General features: G+C 41.2%; 1 protein-coding gene across 3 annotated transcripts in view; it reads right to left on the bottom strand.

Moving 5' to 3' along the window:
- The window catches only part of amot (angiomotin), an 83,011-nt gene that overhangs the window by 46,866 nt on the left and 8,974 nt on the right, over window positions 1-27,171 (bottom strand). Inside the window, exons 2-3 of one of the 3 annotated variants that reach the window (XM_041195366.1) lie at window positions 11,964-12,131; window positions 3,371-4,295 (exon numbers count right to left, since the gene is read on the bottom strand). In XM_041195366.1, coding sequence (XP_041051300.1) covers window positions 3,371-4,236 — 866 coding nt within the window. In that variant the 5' untranslated portion in view covers window positions 4,237-4,295; window positions 11,964-12,131. Of the gene's footprint in view, window positions 1-3,370; window positions 4,296-11,672; window positions 11,907-11,963; window positions 12,132-27,171 lie in introns of those variants that run through there. The other 2 variants (XM_041195365.1, XM_041195364.1) reach the window with 2 other exon arrangements.

Here is a 27,171-nt window from a genome sequence, read left to right as displayed (position 1 = left end):
CCACAGCACTCAAGAAGCTTGACACCATCCAGGACAAAGCAGCCCACTTGACTGGCACCACAAACATTCACTCCCTCCACCACTGACATACAGTAGCAGCAGTGTGTACCATCTACAAAATGCACTGCAGGAATTCACCAAGGTTGCTTAGACAGCACCTTCCAAACCCATGGCCCCTACCACCTAGAAGGACAAGGGCAGCAGATAGATGGGAACCCCACCACCTGGAAGTTCCCCTCCAAGTCACTCTTCATCCACACTTAGAAACATATAGTCATTCCTTCACTGTCACTAGGTCAAAATCCTGGAATTCTCTTCCTAACAGCACTGTGGGTGTACCTACACTACATGGACTGCAGCGGTTCAAGAAGTCAGCTCACCAACACCTTCTCAAGGGCAACTAGGGATGAGCAATAAATGCTGGCCCAGCCAGCGAAGCCCACATCCCGTGAATGAATAAAAAAACTTTATAACAGCTTCATGTAACAATGAATGAATAACGCATTCTCATTCTTTTCAATGTATTAAGGCCATTATGCCTTTGAGGCCTGCTGCAAACCAACGGTCCAATGATTCTTAAATATTTACATGCATATTAATATTTAAAATATCAGCTCTTGATTGAGCAACAGGTAAAAAATTCAATCCTCAGGCTTCATCTAATCTGAACGGGTTAGTCGGATTAAAATCACCCAAATTTAGACTTCATGAGTCTTCTTTAATTATTGCTTCCACTTCAAATTATCAGTCAACTCATTAATACTCTGCACAGTATTCCTATTTTCTTCATGACAGAATGATGCATGGGAACACTACTACCTGCCAATCCCTCCAAGTCTCTCACCATCCTGACTTGGAACCAAATCTCATTTCCTTCACTGTCAAAGAGACAAAATCATAGCAGTTCCTTCCTAAGGGCACTGTGGGTGTACCTACAGCACATGGACTGCAGCAGTTCAAGAAGAGAGCTCACCATCACTTCGAGGGTAATCAGAGATGAGCAATAAGAGAAAAATCAGCTAAGAATCAGCTAAGGGACCAGAGGGGACACAGTTGGTGCCAACACTTTCAAGTTTGCATCAAGACAACATAGGATTCATACTATGAAAATTTACTTATTTGCAGCTAACACATGGTTGTGATTAAAGGATTTCATTTTTCTTGGAAGTGAATACTGCAAGTACTGGATATAATTATGAGCATGGACTCTACAAGTCTCTGTGAGTAAGGTTGTGATTTTGTATTGTAACGTGTTATCAGATGACCAAGTCAAAGCAGACTATCAGCGTCCAATACTCTATCTTGTGCACAGTCCCACAGGAGTTGCGGCTCTGCTCCCACTCAGAGCAGTTATAGTCATAAGATCCTCAAAAGTTAATTAACAAATATCAAATGAAAATGCCACAAATTATTTTTTGGCATTCCTGCCAAAATTTTCATCAGTTACTTTCCCAAATATTAGAAAACAATGAGGTAGCAAAAAGGTGAGATTCAGTTTTGGTAAATATTTTTGTTAATTAAAATGAATGATCTGAATTCAAGATCCCTCTGGAAGCATGCACGTATGCAAAGTTTAACTACAAAGCCCGCGTGTCCAATTAGCCCACAGAGTGGTAATGTGGGTTTATTCTTGGATAACATCCATTGAAAAAAGAAATTGAAGGGCTACTGGCATCTGTTGAACCAGAATCAAATCCTTCAAGGAAACAAAGTATATATTTTTAATGAAGACAATTTTGCACTTTGTGGGGTCATCAGTTTTAGTCTCTTAGAATATAACACAAGTTTGTTCCTGCTCCAGCAAGTCAGGCACAGAACATAAGTCTCAAAAACACAGAAAAACCATGGGAAAAAGTAAAAAAAAAGGAACAAACAAGGGCCAAAATGGATACTATCATGTTCGCCTATCAAGGCCTACTTTCTCCTTCCTTGTCATTGCTGCTGCTGAAACAGAATATTTTCAGGAGGCAAAAGACAACACACAATGTAGCCCCAACAGACTGCTAGACTATGGGAAGGTTGGGTGCATCTGTGACAAACTAGATAAATACTAAAAGCAACCACCTGACCCATTTTAGCTCCTCCATCCAGAAAGACCTCAATGCCCCCTTTGCTAGCCTCTCATCTTCTAACCTCCATAAACTTGAGCTGGGCTGCCGGTATCCTAATCTGTCCCAAGTTCCAATCACCTATCAAATGTGCCGAGCTACAATGGCTTCCAGTCCAGCAATGTCTCCAATTTAAAACTCCCATCCTAGAATTCTAATCCCACCATCTCCTTGCCCCTCCCTATCGCTGTAACTTCCTTCATTTCCATAAACCTTCAAGTGTTCTGCTTTCCTCCATCTCTGGCTTCTGTATTTACTTTGTTGGATTGGCACGTGGCCTACTCTCATGGCCCTTCCAGTACACTATCATGGAGCAGTATGGCCACAAGTCTTTGGCCAGGGCATACAATACATAAGTATAACTCTACACAGGTCAAGATGGTTACAGATTTGACCCATAGTCTATGCTCTCAATCAGAGCAGTATTCATAGTGACTTCAATCCTTTGGCCTAGAAAGACAGCTCGGGAAAGAGAGAGAAAAAAAAAAATCACCTGATTGCTAACTAACAAACCATGATGGAATGTATGCATGTGTGGAGCATCAGATGAGAACTGGATTGGGTTAGGCTGTAATAGTCCCATTCAGCTAAATAGCCTACTGATCATCACTAAATTCACATATGGAAAATTACTACGAAAGCAAGGTACTGTACTTCACAAACCACCTTCACATTCAATTTTTTTTTGCATTCTAATAGTATAAAACATGTACATAGCCATGGTTAGGCCATTTTTGGAGTAATGTGCATATTTCTGGTCTCCATATTACAAGGAGGATATAGAGACACAGGCGAAGTTGCAAAAAGCATGCACTAAAATGAAACCAGAAGATTATAACCATCAGGAAGGATTGATCAATTTGGGACTCATCGACTAGGAAAAAAGACTGACAGGAAGACCCCATAAGAGATCTTTTAAGATTATAAGAGATCTTTAAGAATTATAAAGGAAAATTTTACCCGGAAAGTGGTTTGAATGTTCAACTCGCTACCAGAAGTATTGGTTGTGGTGAATAGCATAGATGCACTCGAGGGGAAGCTAGAAAAGATGAGGGTGAAAAAATATAGAAAGTTATGCTGATAGGGTTAGATAGGGGTGGAAAGAATTTTGTGTGAAGCATAAACACCAGCTTATTGGATGGCCTGTTTCTTTGCTATTCATTCTATGCAAAACCATAAAATGAGACTTTGCTCTTTCCTCACCCATAAAGGTAAAACTATACTGGAGACCAAGAACTTACAATGGTCCTTCACTTATTTACCTGGCAGCTCCATACTCAGGAGGTGGCTGGTACCTCATAACAGGAGCGTCTGGCTTGACGTGTTGCGAGTTTGGGACAGGTTTTAATATCTCAGTCGTCATTCCCATTCTAAAGTCACTGTAGAAATTTCCATAATCCTGAGCCTTGGAAGTAACTGGTAACGTTGACATATTTTTATATGGATATTCTGGTGGAGGCCCCCGAGGGTCTATGCCTTTCATGGATGTCTGAGACAAAACATGCCCAGCATGTGTGTAGAATTCGTTTGCCTGTTGGGACGAAATTACACTACTTGCAACTGAGGACTGTGCTTTGACACCACTTGTAGCTAAGGAGAGTTGCATAAGTCGTTCACTCAGAGAGCGGACATGACCTTGTTTCAAGTCTTTAAGTCCATCATCTTGGTGAACCTTTCCAGTACCCACCCTCTGGACTGTGGACCGTCCTTCAGTTCTCATTTTCTGGTTATTTATTCCAGTAACAAAGAAAGCAGTTCCCGCTGCTGTATGCTGCTGTCCTCTGAAAAACTGCGATTGGACCTTCGCTTCTTCATAAGTTGGCAGTTCCTCGCTATTCTGTGCTGCTCGGGTCTGCAGCTGCTTCTCCATAACACTATTGTCAACTTGTAGCTCCTGGCCCTGGGGTTCCTGTCGTGCAGAATGTGGGACCATTTGACGCTCATCTTGTGTCAGGCCATCATTTGGAAGTACTACAGACCCATTACTGTTGTAGGCGATGACATTTACTGTTGCCTGCTGGTGCAAGGCAAGAAGGTTTCGATTCTCAGTGGGGTTTCCATATCGAAGCTGCTCTTGCAACAAACGCTGTAGAACTGTCCCACTTGCTCCTTCTTCTGAATTTCTCATCTCAAGCCCGTGTGTTCTGTGAATGTCTTGCAGATGGTTGACATCAAAGTGAGCCTTGCCTTTAGGAAGAAAAAGCATTAACACAAATCAGTAGGGATAAAATAATCTAAGACACAATCTCCAATTTTTGTTTGCATCTTTATTACATATGCACAATGAAAATATTTTTAAAACTAAAAATGATTAAGAGTAGAATTACAGAAGAACTGCTTCCTGAAACAAATACTTGCCTCATTCATGCTTCCATGTAAAGTTTTACAAATGTACAAATAACAAGATCTAAAGAAATACTTATTCTTCATTAAAAATAAATCTTCTATTCCCTTACTTCCTCACTGGATAAGTGGATAATTGATGTAGTTGCTGTTGTAATGAACTACATAAACTAGGTAGATCCCAGGTCTATGTCTTACTCTGAGTTACATACGAACATACGTACAAACATACAAATAAGGAGAAGTAGGTCATACACAGCCCCTCGAGCCTGGTCCGTCATTTAATATGATTATGACTGATCTGATTGTAACCTGAAATCTGCATCCCATCTATCCCCGATAACCTATCACCCCCTTGCTTACCAAGGATCTATCCATCTCTGTCTTAAAAATATTTATATTTGTCAGTAGGCTATTTAGCTGAATGGGACCATTACAGCCTAACCCAATCCAGTTCTCATCTGATGCTCGACACATGCATACATTCCATCATGGTTTGTTGGTTAGCAAACAGGTGACTTTTTTTTTCTCTCTTTCCCTTCCTGTCTTTCTAGGCCAAAGGGTTGAAGTCATTCTGAATACTGCCCTGATTGAGATAATTAACTCAGCATAGACTATGGGTCAAATCTGTAACCATCTTGACCTGTATAAAGTGATACTTATGTATTGTATCCCCCCACCTTTTCATGAAGAGAGTTCCAAAAAGTCACGACCCTCCAAGTGAAAAACTTTCACCTCGTCTATGTTTTAAATGAGCAACTCCTTTTTTTAAGCAGTGACCCCTAGTTCCAGATTCTTCTACAAGAGAAAACATCCTCTCCACATCCACCTATCAAGGCCCCTCAGGATCTTATATATTTCAATCAAGTCACCTCTTATTCTTCTAAATTCCAGTGGATACAAGCCTAACCTGTCCAACCTTTCCTCAAAAGACAACCCAACCATTTCAGGTGTACCAGGTCTGGTAAACCTTCTCTGAAGTGCTTCCAACGTATTTACATCCTTCCTTAAATAAGGTGACCAATACTATACACAGTACTCGAAATGTGGTCTCACTAGTGCCCTGTACAACTGAAGCATAACCTCCCAACTTTTGTATTCAATTCCCCGCGCAATAAATGATAACATTATATTAGCTTTCCTAATTACTTGTTGTACTTGCATACTAGCCTTTTAGTCATAGTCATAGAGTCATACAGCACAGAAACAGGCCCTTTGGCCCATCATGTCTGTGCCAGCCATCAAGTGCCTATCTATTCTAATCTCATTTTCCAACACGTGGCCAGTAGCCCTGTATGCTATGGCATTTGAAGTGCTCATCTAAATATTTCTTAAATGTTGTGAGGGTTCCTGCCTTTACCACCCCCTCAGGCAGTGTGTTCCAGATTCCAACCACCCTCTGGGTGAAAGCTTTTTTCCTCAAAACCCCTCTAAACCTCCTGCCCCTTAACTTAAATCTATGACCCCTGGTTATTGAAACCTCCACTAAGGGGAAAGTTTCTTCCTATCTACCGTATCTATGCCCCTCAATTTTATATACCTCTATCAGGTCCCCCATCAGCCTTCTCTGCTCTAAGGAAAACAACCCTAGCCTATCTAGATAAAAACAAAAAAACTGCGGATGCTGGAAATCCAAAACAAAAACAGAATTACCTGGAAAAACTCAGCAGGTCTGGCAGCATCGGCGGAGAAGAAAAGAAGAGAAGAAAGGTCATGAGGACTCGAAACGTCAACTCTTTTCTTCTCCGCCGATGCTGCCAGACCTGCTGAGTTTTTCCAGGTAATTCTGTTTTTGTCCTAGCCTATCTAGTCTCTCTTCATAGCTGAAACCCTCCAGCCCAGGCAACATCTTGATGAATCTCCTCTGCACTCTCTCAGTGCAATCAGATCCTTCCTACAGTGTGGCGACCAGAACTGCACACAGTACTCCAGCTGTGGCCTAACTAGTGTTTTATACAGCTCCAACACAACCTCCCCGCTCTTATATTCTAAGCCTCGGCTAATAAAGGCAAGTATTCCAAATGCCTTCTTAGCCACCTAATCTACCGGTGCTGCTGCCTTCAGGGATCTATGGACATGTGCACCAAGGTCCCTCTGATCCTCTGCACTTCCTGGGGTACTACCATTCATTATGCATTCCCTTGCCATGGTAGCCCTCCCAAAATGCATCACCTCATACTTCTCAAGATTAAATTCCATTTGCCACTACTCTGCCCATTTACATCGTCCTGTAATCTAAGGCTTTCCTCCTCACTATTTATGACACAACCAATTGTCGTGTCATTTTGTGATTCATGCACTAGGACACCCAAATCCCTCTGCATTTCAGAGCTCTGCAATCTCTCACCATTTAGATAATATGCTTCTCTTTTATTCTTTTTGCCAAAATGGACAATTTCACATTTTCCCACATTATACTACATTTACCAGATCTTTGCCCACTCAATTAAGCTACCTATATCTTTTCGTAGCCTCCTTATGTCCTCTTAACAACTTACTTTCCTATCTATCTTTGTGTCATCAGCAAATTTGGCAATCATCCCTTCAATCCCATCATCCAAATCATTTATATAAATTGTAAACAGTTGAGGTCCCAGCACTGATCCCAGTGGCACACTCGTTACATCTTGCCAAACTGAAAAAGACCCATTTATGCCTACGCTTTGCTTCCTGTTAGCTAACCAATCTTCTATCCAGGCCAACATATTACCCCCTACACTATGAGCTTTTATTTTCTGCAATAACCTTTGATGTGGCACTTTATCAAATGCCTTCTGGAATTCTCCAAACAGTACATCCACCAGTTCCCCTTTATCTACAGCACACGTTACTTCCTCAAAGACCTCCAATAAGTTGGTTAAAAATGATTTCCCTTTCACAAAACCATGTTGACTCTGCCTGATGACCTTGAGCTTATCCATGTGCCCTGTTATAACTTCTTTAATAATAGATTCTAACATTTTCTCTACAACAGATGCTAAGCTAACTGGCCAGTAGTTTCTCACTTTCCGTCTCCCTTCCTTTTTGAATAATGCAGCCACATTTGACATCTTCCAATCTAATGGGACCTTCCCCGAATCTAGGGAGTTTTGGAAAATTAAAGTAGCCAATATTTCCCAGCTCTACCTCACCACTGCCTCTCATGACAACTCCACTGTTACTAAATTATTAGACTGCTTATCCAACGTTCAGTAATGAATGAGCAGAAATTTCCTCCAATTAAATATTGGGAAGACTGAAGCCATTGTTTTCGGTCCCTGATCCAAAATCTATTCCCAAACTGCCAATTCCATCCCTCTTGCCAGGCAACAGTCCGAGATTAAGTCAGTCTAATCGCAACCTTGAGATCACATGTGATCCTGAGAAGAGTTTCCAATCTCATATTCGTGCCTTCTCTAAAAGGCTGCCTATTTCAGTCTCCGTAATAAGGCTGAGCTTTGCCCATCTCAGCCCTACCTGCTGCTGAAGCTGTTTGTTACCGCTGGTCTCAACTGTTCCAATGCACTCCTGGTTGGTCTCCCACATTCCACCTTCTATAAACTTGAGGTCATCCAAAACTCTGCTGCCCATCTTAACTTGCTCACTGAAATGCCTCCTGCTCAAACAATGTCCTTATTTCAAAATTCTCATTCTTGTTTTCAAATTCTGCAACGCTCTGAAGTACCTATGCTCCTCTAATTCTAGCCTCTTGTGAAATCCCAATCATAATTGCTCCACCTATGGTGGCCATGCATTCAGTTGTCAAGCTCTGGAATTTCCTCCCTCTCTCACTTGCCTCCTTTAAAACACTCCAAAATCTTCCTCTTTGACCAAGTTGACCTAATATCTCCTTATGTGGCACTGTGTCTTCCTTTGTTTTTTTAATGCTCCTGGAAGCATGTTGAGATGCTTCATTACATTAAAGGCACCATCTAAATGCAAGTCGTTGTTGTAGCAAAGCGGGCATGGGTTGAGGAAGTGATTTGCTTCAATTGGACAACAGAGGAAAAAGAAAACAGAATTAACTAGGATCATTGCTCTTTACTGCTGTCCAGTAAGCCCTAATCAAAGTCCGTGAATGAACATCCAGCAAGAGCAAAATTGGGCCAAGCAATGATAGTCAGGTCCCCATGGTTTTCATTGATAGTAAAGTGCTTTGAGATGTCCTATGGCCATGATATGTGCTACGTAAATGAAATCTTTTTCTTTTTGTCGTCAATTGCTGATGCTGAAGTAATGACGACCTGACAACGTGACAGCCTACAAGCACCCACGAAACTGTTGCTTAGCATAAACTTCAACCTTTAGCCAAAAAAAAGGGCAAAGGAACAAAAATCAGAGTGTTAGAGGTGAATGGGGTAAGGTCCTCTTCATGCATAGAACTCTGCTCTCTTTCAAACATGATATTCTCTTTCACTCTGGCAAGACTACAACCACTTTTATTGCCAAGGCTGGAACAAACAGTCTGTCACATGAAAGGCTATTCTGTCATTTCACTGTTCAAATATAGAGAGGCATGTAAAAGTAAATAGTGCTATTGTCGAGTTGCTGTTTAAAAGAAATGAATCAATAATACAATCCAGCTCAATTGTGTATTTGCAATGATTAATCTGTATGGAATGTGGTTCCACCTCTTATGGAATTTTTATAAGCTCTACTGATTCTGTAATATATGCCAACTTATAATTTTATTAAGGAGTGCTACACCTTCTACAAAATCAAATACTGTGTATCACAGCTATTTTTTTAAATGGAGGATTCCAAACCAACTCCTAATGAAATTGAAGTAAAAAAAACGTCCTGAAAAACAGGTCAATGTTTCTGCTGGTTACTTTCATCTAAATTAAATTTGAAATGTTCTGAAGGGTCCCACACGAAATATTAACCTATCTTTGTCTTCCAGATGCTGTACATTTCCCTCCTACACACTCTTGTTTATGGTTTAGATTTCAGCATTTGCCATTTTTTTTTCTCTTATTAATCAATTCTAATGGTTTTAACCTAGATTGGTTTATTATTAACTTATTGCACAAAGAGCATCTTCAGTGGATTAGAGGGCTATTAATCAACTCGTTATCAATTAAGTCTAATGTGCTTTAAACATTAAACGTGAATCACAGTGCTAATACACCAAAACAGTGACAAAGTGTCGAACAGGGCAGATCACAAATACCACATTTCTGCCAGTTAATAGCCATTTTAAGGACGTAAAGGCATGCCTGTAGATTGTCTATGAATTTCAGTACAGTTTATACAAAAAAAAGGAACAGAAAAGCCAAGTAGTTTTATCACTTACTAGTATTTTGGCAGCAGTACATGAACAAGTCAAGATGGGGTGAAAGTAAAGTCACATCCAAGCCAATAAGCAGTAATGTTACACCAAATGTTTCCTGTGCAACGGTCTTCACTCATCTTCTTAAATTGTTCCTGTATTACCAGTATTTTCCCATTTCTCCAAACAACCCAACATGAGGGCCAAAATATATAATTGTACTGTTTTTGTAATTCAAGTGAACACAGTATGAACATTTTACACATCTACCATTACCCTTTACCAGAAACCTAGCAACTCTGAAAACATTACCATGATATGGCGGATACATCAAAATATTATACAGATTCATTAGTTAGTGTCTGCATACGTAAAAGAACACTAGCTTCTATGTAGCAAGCACCGATGAATTAAAAAATGCATTTTATTTATTGATTGTTTAATTTAGGTAGTGATAGGCAGTGAGGGAAAATTATGCAAAGTCAAACTAAGGTAGCACCAAATGAAATTCAAGCTTTCAGGGATTTAATGAGGGAGGCTGCATGAGTCATTACTCAGTGGAACAACAGGATATGGGGTATGATAATATTTGAGAACAAGCACATTTTGCTTCTTTTGGTGAATTTTTCAACGGTTTCTCCTTTTCGCTAAAGTGAATCCCTTATGTCATTCCCTAGTCAAGAGGTGCTCTGGTCTCAGGCATCTGCAAGAAAAGCACCTGTAATAAAAAGCACTTTTACTTTACCTTAAGAAATTATTCACATTAGGAAAGTTACCTCAATGCTTGGCTCTCCCTTTTTAAATTTTTAGCACCGGGTGCTGAACTCCTAAGAGATATTGGGATCCAGTGAAAACCAGAATACTTCAGTGTGTACAACATCCTAGCTTTCCTGTTTGTTTGGCCGCAAGAGGAAACCTTAACCCAAAGGTAGGTTTGTGTGTGAACATCTTCATAGGTCTAGAATAGTCTGTTCCTGATGGCTGCAGCTATTTGTACTTCAGAGTATAGCGATGGCAGGAGAACATAAGCCTGAATGTAAAAGCACTGTAAAAAACGCACTTAGGGTATTGTGTTGGGAATCTCCCCGCCACTGTGAGCTGGCTTCCAAGAAGCACCTAATGCAGATGATGAACTTGAGTGGAAACTCAAGTAGTGGTTACTTCACCAGTTCAAACCAATATACTAATATTCTCCTAGGCTCCAACAAAATAGTCACCAATTTTCTTTTTAAGCCTCTCTTCATAGCTACAGTTCAGAAATTTAAATTTAAATTATCAAACACCCATTCCCTGCATCCCCAGTGGAAGCTACAGTATTATTTCCTTTTCAAATGAAGAGCTATTCCATTGCTCAGTTGGTGGCACTCTCTCCTCCAAGTCAAATGGTTGTGGATTCAAGTCCCTCCCCAGGAACTTCAGCACAGTTTCTAGACTGGCACTTCAGTGCAGTGCTAAGGGAATGCTACACTGTCAAAGGTAGCATCTTCTGGATGTGACATAAAACTAACACCCCATCTGCTCTCTAAGGTAGATATAAAAGATTTCATGGCATTATTTCAAAGAGTATGGGAGAATTGCAAGATATGCTGCCAACATATGCCTCAACCAAAACCTAAAAACAAATTATCTGGTTATTATCACATTGTTGTTTGTGGGACCTTGCTGTGCATTAATCCCTGCCATGGTTCCTACATCAATGATTACACTTCAAAAAGTATATAATTGGCAGTAAAGAGCTCTGGGCCATCCTGAGATTGTGAAAGATACCACATAAATGCAAGTGCTTTCTTTTCTTTGAAGAAGTCTAAAGTTACTAGTTACATCCAGTACAGAAACTGTAGAATAAATAAATATGTGTATATGCAATACAATGATAGCACATTATATTATGAGGTTACAGGAGACAGTGTTAGTTATGATGTGGTCTTCCATAAAACACTAGCAAAGTGGACATAAAAAATTCACCTTACCCAGAGAACAAACTGACTTCATGTGCACACTCACGTTCTCCACTGTGTTCATGTAAAAAGGCAAGACAGAGAATGAATTTCTAACTTGCTCTTCAGTCAAGGTCCGTTGAGGAAAGTCTGCATCATACATTATATTAAAATAGTTTGTGCTTTTAAGAGTGAGGTCTAAGTCTTAAAATCTCAGTCAATTTCCGGAAAGTCTTGTACAAGTTCTTCAATCACTCCTCAGTCCTGATCCACTGTACAGTGCAGTAACATAGCAGTGTCATTTACAGCAATGCTTACAAGTACCTGTTTCTGTTTCACTCTTTCCAATGTCCTCCTCAGCTATCGTGGAGAGCTCATGCCTGTGCAGTAACTGGCTGTGTTCCTCCAAGTAAATGGCATCTTGTTCAAATGGACTCCTGGCTCCTTGTAGGATAGACAGCTGATCACCAAGACCCTTTACACCCAATGACTCTACCAGGAGTTAAAGGAAAATAAAACGTCAGCAAGTCAACAGGTTTAACTTCCTTCGCTGCCCCATTGTAAACTGCAGCTCTTATGTAAATTATACCAGCACAAGATCAAAAGCATGCCAGAGAAATGAGATCACCTGAATTGCCCGGATAATCTTTAAACAATAGCACCTTAGTAATTCCCTTAAAAGCAAATGTGCCTGCCAAGTTTTCAACCATGAACACAGCATAATGTGTATACTTGATCAACAAAACAGATTACAGCCCTGAAAATTCAGATTCTTTCCCCCCCCCAATTTGGAATGACCCTATGGCTTCAGTGGCAAAGTTTTGTGGCCTCCTTTTGTCACTGTACGATTCCAGCAAGAAAATATCGAGGCTCTAATTTCTTTAACTCTTAAGTATTTTATATCCGAGTTTCTTTAACGGAGTCCAAATAGCTCCAGTGGATTGATCACCAGGACACGCATACATTCCCATCAGCTCTGAGACAGAATACAGAATTGCATTCAGTGGCACTGGCAGTGTGGTAGAGCACTAGAATTCTCATTCAAAAGTCATCTGTTGAAATTTCAGCTGGATTCAATGTTCACAATTCAATAAGATTTGGGTAACATCTGAACTTCTCACCCCCTCAGCCCAATACACGTATGCTCACACAACACACTGACAAACTTAAATATTTTCCCGTCGAGTACATTAGCTCTACCTACAATATGATTTTATCTACTAAGTTATATCAAAATCAGAAAGCAATTTAATACTAGCCACCATCATGCGAACCACTTTTATGATGCCTTATGCTAAATACAGCTTTGAGAAATTAAACAGTCGATAAATTTGTAAGTCACTTCAAGACTGACAGATGAACAGCTTTAAACATTAAACGTAGGCCTGAAGCACTTAAGGCCTCTAAATATGAGTATTGCGCCAAATTCAACATTGGCAATCATGTGATAAGAAAGTAGTCTTGTATCTTCATGTTTGTGCAAAGCATCACTGAACATAATACTATCGAAATTCAGAGTGAAAAATAGTTCCTGTTTTCACAGAAGAGGTTGAAAAATCGCAGATCAGCAGTAAGAAGCTAAGTCAGGAGAAACTTTTCACAGAAAGAGCTTGGCTTTGTTGAATAAATTAACAGGAAAGACCACTGAAGTTCAAGTATAAATTAGTTAGAGTCAACCAAATGGATGAGATAGATGGGTTGAGAGAAGCTGTCTCTTCAGTATTTTAGGTAAAAAGGCAATTCAAATTTTTGGAATTTTGTATGGAGTATTGAAAATATCTCACTCATAATCCATAGCTTTGAGTTTTAGGCATTAAGTTTAAACTGTAGAAAATGGGGTAGCTGGTTGAGAAACTGGTAAAAGCAACCCTTAAGTAAATGTAATTCAAACAAGCTTGGAGTTTATTATACTTAAAAGGTTGAAGCCATGTTTGCTTAAGAGGTTAACAGCTAGAAAGGTAAGGCTTATTTAGGTAAATAGCTGGAAGCATGATGTTTGCAGTTATTCCAGTAAATATATTCATATGGTTTCCAGAATTAAGGAAAGCTTTGGAATTAAAAGATAGTTAATTTGCATTTTCACCTGGGAACAGGCCATGTGTGTCACTGCCATAGAGATGGGTGGAGCTTACTGTGATTCCTTCTGTTTGGAGCTTCTCTCTGTGAATTCAGTCAGGGCAGACAAGACTAGGTTATGGTTGGAAAAGCATCTAAAAGAACGTGTCAGCTTTGGGTCTTATGTAGCTTGTAGCTCCTTGGAAGTCGAGAGATAAAGCCAGACGTACACTTGAAGTAGAATAAATGCTAGTCCTATGTCGCAACTGGCGATCGGGAGCTGGTATTATAAGATGTATAAGCGAATTCCGTATAACGGGAAAAATTGCTGGAAAATTGATTTGGCTGGAAGCTAATTAATCCTCACTAGAAGGCAATTAACCTTGCTGCAGTTGGAGTTCTGGGAGTAATCAGCTTGGTTGCAGTTTGAAACCAAAGCAGTGGGCTAATGGAAACCAAGGGTGTTTCCTGATGTTTAAGGCACTGCGCAGGAGTCACTGGGTTGAGCTGGGGAATCGAAGTCGTGAGTTTGGAGGGTAGCTTAGCCAAGGGAAATGGTGGCATTGTGGTAATGTCACTGGACTTGTAATCTAGAGGCCCAGGTAATGCTCTGATAATATGGCTTCAAATTCCACTATGACAGCTGGTGGAATTTAAATTCAATTAACAAATCTGGAATTGAAAGCTAGTCTCAGTAATGGTGACCACGAATTGTCTTAAAAATCCACCTGGTTCACTAATGGGAAGGAAATCTGCCATCCTTACCTGTCTGGCCAACATGCGAGTCCAGACCCACAGCAATGTAGTTGACTCTTAAATGCCCTGTGAATTGGCCTAGCAAGTCAAAAGGCAATTAGGGATGGGCAACTTCCACAAGCCATCAAAGAATAAAGAAAAAAATTGTTGCTGTACTACACAAGGTACAAGATGCAAGTCTTCTGAAGCAAAACTGTCTTTAATTCCAATTCAACCTGTAGCGGGGCTCAACCTCTCCCCTGTAATAATCAAAGCTTCTGTGATCTGAAGAAAGCGTTACAGAAAATTCTACAGATGTTGCAAATCTGAATTAAAAACAGAAAATGCTGGAAATACTCAGTTTGCCAGGCAGCAACTGTGGAGGGAGAAACAAAATTAATGTTTCCAGTCAACAGCCTTTCATCAGAATTGGAAGAAGTGAGGTAACAAGTTTTACGCAAGCACAGAAGCAGGAAAATCAAATGAGAAGATCTGTGATACAAAGACAGCAGCCATCATCAATGCAATTCTTTCACTTTTTGCTACACAGCAGTGCCACAGTCACCAGTGACACAACAATCTGAGAATTTCTGACTCTTGCTGGGTTCCACAAGATGAAACGGGTACTATAATGTACTTCTACTTATCTCATGTTCAATGTTTTGCTTTTAAAGGCTGAACTTTGGAGAACACCTCGGTCATCAGCAGAATTACACAGTGGATTCAGTTTTTTTTTTAAACAGAAAGGGACTGTGTCCACTCCAGCATTTACAGACAAGAGGGTCTGCATCCACTTTTTAAAATTTGATGAGATCCGGAGCAGTGGAAATGAAGAGAGGAGGAGGTAGTATTGGGTCACTGCCTTCTGCCAGCTCCAAAATAACCTCCATGTTACATAATATTCTGTCTTGGACATAAGCTGCCATTCCTTCATCATCGCCGAGTTAAAATCCTAAAAGTCCCTAGCCTGGAACAGCACTGTGGGAGTGCCTTCACCACACAGACTGCAATAGTTCAAGAATGTGGCCCAGCACCACCTACACATGGGATGGGCATTAAATGACAGCCTTTCCAATGATGTCCACAACCCAAGAACGAAATAAAAATTGGACTGGAGTCAGAATAGGGTAGGACGTGGTCTCGGGATCTTTGCTTATGATATGATATTTGCTTTGCTTATGACCCTATACTGGAAAACTGTAACTTTAAAACAAATGGCTCCACACATTCAGGCGTGTATTTAAAAGTCAGACTTCTGAGGTTCAGTTTACATTTTTTAAATTTCCAGACAGCACACTCAAACCAGACTGTCCAGTCCAAAACTGAGCAGATGACAACGCTGTAGGGGAGGGATTAAATTTCCATTTCATACCATTACTTAAAATCTGCATTATCCCCAGGGAGTTCTGCAGTAGTTAGGACAGTGCCCTTTCACCTCTGGGATCCAGATTAAAAGGTGATGAAAAATCTTTAAGGAAACATTGAAAGAGAAAAACAGTGGCTATTGGAGGAATAGAGGAAAAGAGTTCAAGAGTGAAGGGGCATACTGCCTGAAAGAGCAGATGCCAATAGTGGAGCGGAGGGTGAGAAAACTGGAGTAAAGCAGAACTAAGAGTGCAAGTAGGGATGTGTAAAGTGAGGTTACTGAAGGTCAGTCAAGCAGAGATTTCAAGGTGAAGACAAAGATCATGGGCTAAATCTTCCACGGAGTGGCAATCACCTTCAGATTGCCACTCCATTCCTACTTTTTTTTTTAAACTCTCCACATTCCTCACTCAGACTTCCAAACCAGGCCTCAATGAAAATGCTGAGTGCACCTGTTCTGGAAGTCCTCCTTCATAGGATGGGAACTGATCTAGAGTGGAAAAAAAGAAAACTTTTATATTTCCTGCTTCACATATAATCTTTGTTGATTGAGGCAGCCATTCTGGCAAATCATCAAGTGGAACGGGACAATATTTTCCTTTTGTACTTCAACCTGTTACAAGGTTTGTTTGTGCCTTGCCTTAGATATTCAGCTACAGCAATGGCAGTCACTTCCATAAGATTCTGCGATAAGCAGTCTGCATGGCTTAGGTTTAGGAGTGTGCACGTACTGAGCTTATATTATAGGGTAACCAAGGTTGTAATAGTACCCTACTGTGATACAAACTGGATGTTCATGTCTTTCGCAAGTACGCCATTCCAATCTTTTCAAAAGCAAGCTGGATAAACACTTGATAAGGCAAGGCCAGATACGAATTCTGATGCTGTTTTATTTCACAGCAAGTAAACATACATGACAATAGTACTGCGTGGACTCGGGTCAAATTAGTACAACTTGCCTTTGTGTAATAAAGATGATGAACACACTGAGCTTCCCTTCATCAGGGTCATTTTGCTCAACTTCAACAAAATTAACTTTTACTTGCCCTTTTGCATTTTAACCTTCTGAGTCTGGCAAAAAGTTGTCCACCTAGCACTTGCTTTAAAAAAAAACTTTGTTAATGCTTCCATCTCTATTTGTGTTCACAATTTTGATAGGAAGGCCCAATGAGTCCTACCCACATCCAGAACCTTGCACACAAAGGGTGTGAGGGGATAATCAATTACTGAGACAGGCTTAAATGCTTTTTTCATTTCTAGAGGAAACTTAAATGCCACGGTAACTAGCATTATTACCAGATTCCATCGCGTGCTTTTATTTTTAAACTTGGGAACTTTGGTTTAAAATTCTAACATTAAAATGTAACTATTCCCGAAGTCCTTTCTGGAAAAAATGATCATAAAATCTCAATGTGACAGGAGCATGCTATGAAAATGCTCCAGAGGACAAAATATTTTGAACATCTGTTTCTTTTTTTTTTAAAAAAAAGTGGCAATACTAAAGAAAGAGGTGGTGGGTGATCTTTAGTAAACACAGCTGACTGAGCAAATGGAGTACATAATTCAACACATACTCTGCACAATTTTCATACTCTGTGACACAATAGCTTATTTCATTCACAAACTGTTAACTGTTTCCAGAATTGATTTTTCCAAACAGATTCCCCCCCACCCCTCAAGTCAGAGATAAAACCTTGGCAACTGCATCTTTCTCTTGCTCCCAATGTTTCCCTTGCTGCTTTCCGCCCTGTACAGCTATTTTCAGCCAGGAAACAACGTTCCTATTTTTCTTTCCGGGAAACCATGAACTACGAGGGATAAATCTGCTTTTGAATTCAGAGAATAACCCATACAAGATGGTCAGAATGACAAAATGGGCGAGGCAAGCACAGGATGCCTAATGAGCAACAAGCCCAACTGCTTTTAAAAGAATACATGAGAAGGTATTTACACCTTGCTGATCAACTGCATTCATTCCTTTCTTGCACAAAATCTTGCTAACTAAAACAAATTAATTAACATTCCATAACTGAGAACAAACAACAAAAAGTATGCACAATTTATTCAACCTCTCTCCCTTCCTGTGAGAACCATGTTAGATAGCAGGGGGGTTAATTTAAACAGCGCTAATTTCTCCCCTCACACCCATCCATAAATAGAAAAGAGTTTTGATTTGCTTCCCCCGTTTATAAGTGGTAGCGTATTTTACAACCCCTCAGTTTTGACGTGATCCAATTTCTATTAACAACCCCATAGCAAACTCAAGATAGGATGAACTCAAGGGGTTAGTTTATTTGTAGAAACTCAAAATGCAGGGGAGGGGTGGGGCGGGGGCAGTCATACTGTAAGAGAGGGATAGAGAGATGGAGAGAAAAAAGATTTACAGTGCAGAGACCAAAGAGAAAAGAAATGGTGTTTCATGAAGGTTCCACAGTCCAGAATCAAAGTCCATGAAGTATTCTTTCATGGAACTCAGCAGGCTAAAACCAATTGACTTTTCTGGTGGTGTTGACTTTGTACAGTGAGATAGGCATGCAGAGATGAATCAGTCTTGTAGTCGATGGTACAGAAGTTCCAGCAGTAACAGTGTAGATTGGGCCAGATATTCAACCTGGGCAGAGCCCCTTTTCCATGAGACTGCTTGTAGGATGGTATACAGCAGACTGAGATTTTGCAGTATGGCAAGACAATATTACGGGTTACACAAGCTAGAGGTCCATGTCACATGACTTCCACCTTGCCACACTGTCTATGTCCTTCATCTGGGTCCCATGGTGGTTAAATGTCCCAACCATTAACAATTGAAAGGGAGGTTGCAGGGTCCTTTGTACTAGCAGACGAGTAGGCTGCGGTTGGGCAGTCTGGGTTATGAATTGCAGATAGCCTTTGTATAGTTCTCTTTGAATTTGGCCTGGGCAGCCCACAGGGGGGTTGTTATTGTCTCTTCAGAGATAATGAGGTGCAAATGTCTTTAATATTGCTAGGTAATTCCTTTCGTTCGGGGGTCACAGACAGATTCAGCTATTTTAAAAGATTTTTGTCCAATTTTTAAAATTTTAGCAATCGCCATGAGGATATCCATATGTATTTTATAAAAATATACAGTGTGAGATCTTAGTCCCCTCACAGCTGTCTTTGATTTTTGCATTAATAAAGAAAGATACACGATTGATTGAAAACAGTTTTCAGGTAAGAATTATTGCAGTGTGGCAGCTTGGTGATGCAGCTTATTGCAGTGCTTATCTGCTGTTCTACAAAGTCACTGCTGTTAAGCAAAGGTTCTGTGTTTCCATAGTGTTAGTGGAAAAAATTAAAACAGTGCATTACCCCACCTTCCCAATTCCTTTAATGCAATTTCTGTGCACACTTCAAGCAATAAAACCAAAAGTAGTATCATTAGAAGGCCGGGGACAGTTTTATAAGCCAACCTCTCATCCAGGGAGCAAAGGATGGTGCATATATGAAAATAGAAGCCACAAAAAAGTAAACATAAAACTACAGAGCAAAAGAACCGAGCAAGAAACACCAAATAGCACATTTAGCTTACTGTATCATCTCAGTCCCATTTCAGGACTCACTTTTAATTATTTTGCATAAAGATTTTTTCCCCAAATTTCTGTCACCCCAAAACAGAGTGCAATTGTAGTACTTTTACAACATTCTATGCATGCCAAAGTTCAACTGTATGAACACTATACTTTGAATCTGAAGAAAACTACCCTCTCCCCAAGTTTTTGGAATCTTCTTGTACTTATCCACTCAAAAATGTCATTTCCACAGGACTTGGACAGCTTGAGTTTTAAAGTTGTTGTCACATTGTACGTTTTGCAAGAGTGGAGCTATGAATTAGATTTGTTACGGTCCAAAACATCAGTTACTTAATAACTTCTATCTGCTTGGAGCCAAGCTCTCATTTATGCCTACAGCCAGTTTGCATTTATCACAATTTGAAGGACCATGAACTGCAGCTTACCCCAAAGTTGCTCTGCCCATTGTCATCGCTATTAACTGTACTGAATTATTTTTTCAATAATGACAGTACCAATCTCTTTAAGACAAAATTGTGTCAAAAAACACAATGCACAACAACAAGCAGATCATACTGAATTTTCGATTCATCCCAAATTCTTTCCTGCTTGGTGGTACAGCTTATTGCGGTGCTTATCTATTGTTCTGCTAAATCACTGCTGTCAAGCAGTGCCCTAATTTTTCCCAATTCTTCCAGTGTCATACTTCAGTTTTTTTTAAATCTCTTTTACATAGCTTCCTCCCTCAAGTCAAACAGCAATGGGTTTGGGGACTACATTTTTTAATTAATCTCCCTGTTAATTTGTACATATTCCATATTGCTGATGCTGAAAGATCATGGTATTCTGATTTAGGATTTATCTTAAAATGAGACAACAACACTGAAAACAGTCTTTTCCATATCTTGAGGCTCATAACATTCAAATTAAAAAAAAGTAGCAAGAAATAGAAATGCAAACAGGACTGAGTTCCCTGGGGGCTTCAAAAGCAGGATGATCAGGACTTGGGGCTACACACGTCACTAGTGTGGACAACTCTCACTCGAGGCTAAATGCACTGCCCAGTGAGGAAGCAAATGAAACAGATCTGGAAACATACAATTCAGTGCTCAATTACTGCTGAGTTAGCTGGTGCTGCAACTGCCCTTGTATTCATGGACAAGCTGGATAAAGGTACTTGCGAAGCTGCCGTCAAGGGAGATCAAGAGTAGAGAAAGGAAAAAGAATCAGATCCACAGTCTGCACATAGCAAACAGCAACCATCAACTTCCCAATACTCGGATTGCAAACTTTTACCATTGATGGCCAATCACAAATGGGTTCTACTGCCAACTGTCTCCATGAATTAGCCACTCACATCACAACGGTTTGTACTCTCTAGGGAGGCTGTCGTGCAATGCTCAAGGAGCACCAGAAACATAAGCTTCACTGCATGGACAATTCAAGTACAAGAAACACCACCAACCAATGCGCATGGCCTTTTCGACCTCACGAAAGCCTTTGACTCATGTCAACCACGAGGGCTTATGGAACATCCTCCTCAAATATGGCTGTCCTCAGAATTTTTCACCATCATCTGCCTACTCCACGATAACCTGCAAGCTGTGACTCTCACCAGTGGAACCACCACAAACCCTATCCCAGTGGAGGCTAGGGTCAAACAAGGCTGTGACATTGCACTGACTCTTCTCCATTTTCCATGCTGTGATACCGCATCACACCTCCAGCAAATCACTCAGGTGTGGAGATAATCTGCAGAACAGAAAGGAAACTGTTCCAACCTATGCTGCCATCAATCTAAAACCAAAACTACTCCAAACTCAGTCACTGAGTTTCATTGTGCAGGTAATGCTTGTGTGCGCACGCTCACTCAGAAATGGAGCTCCAGGTCATTGTTGACACCTCCTCTGAAGCATATGAGAAAACAGTCCTTTCACTAAACACCCAGAAAACTAGGGTCCTCTTCCAACCAGCTCCCACATCACAACACCTGCTCTGTCGATTAAGATCAACGGCAACATCCTGGAAAACGTGGGCCATTTTTCGTATCTTGGGAGCCTGCTTTCAATAAGGCAGACGTAGATGATGAAATCCATTATCACCTCCAATATGTCAGCTCAGCCTTCATCTGACTGAGGAAAAAAGTATTTGAGAAGCATGGTCTCAAACCCAAGACTAAGGTTCTGGCTTACTGGGCAGCAGTAATCCCCGCACTCCTGTATTCTTCAGGGACTTGGACAACCTACAGCAGGGACTTCAAAGCACTGGAGAAATACCACCAGTGGTGCCTTGGTAAGGTCCTCCAAATCCAATGGCAAGAAGGGCGGCCCAACAGCAACATCCTCTCCCAAGCCAACTTTCCTACCATATAGGAGACAATCACCCAAAACCAGCGCTGCAAGATGGGAAACATAGTTCATCTGCCTGACACAAGACTCCCAAAGCAACATTCTATTCAGAACTTGGTCACAGCAGGAGACTCCCAGAAAGCCAGCAGAAATACTTTAGGGGTATTCTTAAAGCATCCCTGAAAAGGTCAAACATCCCCACCGACTCACAGGCATCCCTGGCTTGTGACTAACCAAAATGACCATAAGACATAGGAGCAGAAATTAGGCCATTCGGCCCATTGAGTCTGCTCCGCCATTCAATCATGGCTGATAAGTTTCTCAACCCCATTTTCCCGCCTTCTCCCATAATCTTTGATCCCCATACCAATCAAGAACCTATCTATCTCGGTCTTAAATACACTCAATGACCTGGCCTCCACAGCCTTAAGTGGCAATGAATTCCATAGATTCACCACTCTTTGGCTAAAGAAGTTTCTCCTCATCTCTGTTCTAAAAGGTCTTCCCTTTACTCTGAGGCTGTGCCCTCGGGTCCTAGTCTCTCTTACTAATGGAAACATCTCCCCCACGTCCACTCTATTCAGGAGACACTGAACATAGAGAGGTTTTGTCAAAAACATGCAGAGGCAAAGTCAAGATGTTGGAGAGCGTGCACAGGCCACTAAACAACCCATCTACCCTACCCTCCAAGCATCACCTGCCCCGCGTGTGGCAGATTTTGCAGATCCCTCATTGGACTCAGCCATCTCAGATCTCATCAAATCAGAGCAGATGCAAGTCATCCTCAATCCCGAGGAACTGCCTAAGAAAACAAAAACTTTTTGGACTGCAAAATATCCACAGAAGACCTTCAAGGCCTACTCCATTAAAATTATACACTTCCACTCAATAAAACAGGCAATAAATCTTACCGAAAGTTAGTTTCAAAATCAAAACAAATCAAAGGAAGAGCTCATAATGAGACTCCAACATAATAATAATTAAAAACAAAAAAACTGCGGATGCTGGAAATCCAAAACAAAAACAGAATTACCTGGAAAAACTCAGCAGGTCTGGCAGCATCGGCGGAGAAGAAAAGAGTTGACGTTTCGAGTCCTCATGACCCTTCGACAGAACTTGAGTTCGAGTCCAGGAAAGAGCTGAAATATAAGCTGGTTTAAGGTGTGTGTGTGGGGGGCGGAGAGATAGAGAGACAGAGAGGTGGAGGGGGTTGGTGTGGTTGTAGCGACAAACAAGCAGTGATAGAAGCAGATCATCAAAAGATGTCAACAACAATAGTACAATAGAACACATAGGTGTTAAAGTTAAAGTTGGTGATATTATCTAAACGAATGTGCTAATTAAGAATGGATGGTAGGGCACTCAAGGTATAGCTCTAGTGGGTTTTTTTTATATTTTATATAATGGAAATAGGTGGGAAAAGGAAAATCTTTATAATTTATTGGGGAAAAAAAAGAGAAGGGGGTAACAGAAAGGGGGTGGGGATGGGGGAGGGGACTCACGACCTAAAGTTGTTGAATTCAATATTCAGTCCGGAAGGCTGTAAAGTCCCTAGTCGGAAGATGAGGTGTTGTTCCTCCAGTTTGCGCTGGGCTTCACTGGAAAAATGCAGCAAGCCAAGGACAGACATGTGGGCAAGAGAGCAGGGTGGAGTGTTAAAATGGCAAGCGACAGGGAGGTTTGGGTCATTCTTGCGGACAGACCGCAGGTGTTCTGCAAAGCGGTCGCCCAGTTTACGTTTGGTCTCTCCAATGTAGAGGAGACCACATTGGGAGCAACGAATGCAGTAGACTAAGTTGGGGGAAATGCAAGTGAAATGCTGCTTCACTTGAAAGGAGTGTTTGGGTCCTTGGACGGTGAGGAGAGAGGAAGTGAAGGGGCAGGTGTTGCATCTTTTGCGTGGGCAAGGGGTTGTGCCATAGGAGGGGGTTGAGGAGTAGGGGGTGATGGAGGAGTGGACCAGGGTGTCCCGGAGGGAGCGATCCCTACGGAATGCCGATAAGGGGGGTGAAGGGAAGATGTGTTTGGTAGTGGCATCATGCTGGAGTTGGCGGAAATGGCGGAGGATGATCCTTTGAATGCGGAGGCTGGTGGGGTGATAAGTGAGGACAAGGGGGACCCTATCATGTTTCTGGGAGGGAGGAGAAGGAGTGAGGGCGGATGCGCGGGAGATGGGCCGGACACGGTTGAGGGCCTGCGCATCCGCCCTCACTCCTTCTCCTCCCTCCCAGAAACATGATAGGGTCCCCCTTGTCCTCACTTATCACCCCACCAGCCTCCGCATTCAAAGGATCATCCTCCGCCATTTCCGCCAACTCCAGCATGATGCCACTACCAAACACATCTTCCCTTCACCCCCCTTATCGGCATTCCGTAGGGATCGCTCCCTCCGGGACACCCTGGTCCACTCCTCCATCACCCCCTACTCCTCAACCCCCTCCTATGGCACAACCCCTTGCCCACGCAAAAGATGCAACACCTGCCCCTTCACTTCCTCTCTCCTCACCGTCCAAGGACCCAAACACTCCTTTCAAGTGAAGCAGCATTTCACTTGCATTTCCCCCAACTTAGTCTACTGCATTCGTTGCTCCCAATGTGGTCTCCTCTACATTGGAGAGACCAAACGTAAACTGGGCGACCGCTTTGCAGAACACCTGCGGTCTGTCCGCAAGAATGACCCAAACCTCCCTGTCGCTTGCCATTTTAACACTCCACCCTGCTCTCTTGCCCACATGTCTGTCCTTGGCTTGCTGCATTGTTCCAGTGAAGCCCAACGCAAACTGGAGGAACAACACCTCATCTTCCGACTAGGGACTTTACAGCCTTCCGGACTGAATATTGAATTCAACAACTTTAGGTCGTGAGTCCCCTCCCCCATCCCCACCCCCTTTCTGTTACCCCCTTCTTTTTTTTTTCCCAATAAATTATAAAGATTTTCCTTTTCCCACCTATTTCCATTATATAAAATATAAAAAAAACCCACTAGAGCTATACCTTGAGTGCCCTACCATCCATTCTTAATTAGCACATTCGTTTAGATAATATCACCAACTTTAACTTTAACACCTATGTGTTCTATTGTACTATTGTTGTTGACATCTTTTGATGATCTGCTTCTATCACTGCTTGTTTGTCGCTACAACCACACCAACCCCCTCCACCTCTCTGTCTCTCTATCTCTCCGCCCCCCACACACACACCTTAAACCAGCTTATATTTCAGCTCTTTCCTGGACTCGAACTCAAGTTCTGTCGAAGGGTCATGAGGACTCGAAACGTCAACTCTTTTCTTCTCCGCCGATGCTGCCAGACCTGCTGAGTTTTTCCATAATAATAATTAACACTGTTCCACGGCTTTCTCACAAGTAGAGAACTAACTTATTCATTAAAATATCTATCTTTACAAGTTTCTGTAAAGGCTTCTGAAAAGGCCCTTGTAAATACAGTTTAACTGCATTTCCATATACTGTGTTGCCTTGACAGTGCAAGGTTTGACACACACACACACACTTTGTAGGTCTCATAGTGATTTGGATTTCAGCAGTTAGAGAAAGTTATGTAATTTTTATTAAGAAAATTATAGCTCACTCTCATAGAAGAGACATTGCCTTAAGGGTGTTCTTATATCAGCCACTGAGGTAAATACGTATTTGAGTGGTACTGTGCACCTTAGCCAGCTCCAAAGCACAGACTAACTAGGAGAAACTGGCATCCAACAACAACTTGTACTTAGATGATGCCTTTAACGTAGTAAAATGTTCCAAGGCACTCCACAGGGGTACTACCAAACAAATTTAGACACCAAGCCACACCAGGACATATTAGCGGACAAAAAGCTTGGCCATAGATAAGTGTTAAAACATTCTAAAAGGGGGAGGAGGGAATTACTGAAACAGAGGTTTAGGAAGGGAATTGTAGAGCTCAGGGCCTAGGCAATTGAAGTTATGGTCGCCGAAGGCAGGGCTATGAAACTCAGGGTGAAAAAGACTAGAATTGGAGGAGTGCAGAGGTCGTGGAAGGCTGCAGGAGGTTACAGAGATAAGAAGGTAAAACGTCATGGAGGAATATAAACACAGGAATGATAAATTTAAAATTAAGGCAATGTCAGACTGGTTGAGCTCAAAACTCTTCAATCAGTATCCTAACTCACATCAGGTCCCCACGCGTTTTTGCTATTAATAATCTCTTTCATAGAATGCTGCAGATCTGAAGGGTGTCTGCATATTGAAAGTGTATTGCATATCTTCTAAGGTAGCAAGATTCACAATTACAATCCTTCACATTCCAAATGCCAGTTAAAGACTCTAAAGCTGACCATGTGAACATGTAAAAATGTAAATATAAAAACTCTTAAAAGTTTGCTTTATTGCTTTCATTATTGTACTGAAACCAGTGTTGAGACTAAATGGCACAAGACCAGTTCCTAGAAGTGATCTGAAACTCCCTGGCTAAATGTGAATAAAACATCAGCGGTAAGTTTGTATTGACACAAAGTCAATACTTTCATTACATCAACCTAAAGTATGCTTAGCACTGAACTGAACATCTGGACAACTGAGGAATTAACTGACCACACTGACACAAATCAGTCCAAGCTTAGTGCTTCACTAAACAACTTAAAGCTTCATTTCATTATAGAACTGTGACACATTACCTTGCTTGTCACTCTCCATCAGTTTTCAAATTTTACAGGAAACAGAAGGCATGCATACCTGGGCTTTCATTGTTTCCCCCCACTATACTATGGATCTTAGTTACTGGGGTGGTTTCACTTGGCAGATTAGGATACAACAGTACCAACATACTACATAAAACAAATTTCACAATTAGTTTGAGTCTTCAGACTGCACTTTTTCCAAGCGCATACTGCTATTATCTCATTATTTGCTTTTCCCTTCAGTGGTTACCTATGGCATATTGTATTCAAATTGATTCAATACAATTTGTACTTACATAGCACATTGAACGCAATAAAACATTCCAAGCACTCCACAAGAAAACAAAACAATATGACACTGGGCCAGTAAAAAAAAAAAATTAAGGATAAATAAAAGCTGGGTTTTAAGAAGCATCCTAAAATAAGGAGGGACGTAGAGAGGCTGTAAGGTTTAGGGAGGAAAGTCCAGAGCTCAGTGTCCAGGCAGCTGCAGGCACAGCCACTACTGGTAGAGCAATTAAAATCAGGGATACTTAAGAGATCAGAATTGGAGGAGGGCAGACATCTCAGAAGGCTGTGGAGGAGATTACAGAGATAAAGAGTAGCGAGGTCATGGAAGGATTTGAAAAAATAGAATGAGAATATCATAATCGAAACGTTGCTTAACCAGAAGCCAATGCAGGTCAGTAAGCATGGCAAATGCAACTTGGTGTGAGTTAGGGCATGGGGAGCAGAGTTCTTGATGGCCTCAAGTTTATGGAGGATAGGACACAGGAAGCCAGCCAGAAATGCATTAGAATAGTCCAGGCAAGAAGTAACAAAGGCATAGATAAAGGTTTTAACAAC

Source organism: Carcharodon carcharias, chromosome 9 (assembly GCF_017639515.1).
Source record: "Carcharodon carcharias isolate sCarCar2 chromosome 9, sCarCar2.pri, whole genome shotgun sequence".
Lineage (NCBI taxonomy): Eukaryota > Metazoa > Chordata > Chondrichthyes > Lamniformes > Lamnidae > Carcharodon > Carcharodon carcharias.
This window is presented reverse-complemented; position numbering and strand designations above follow the sequence as displayed.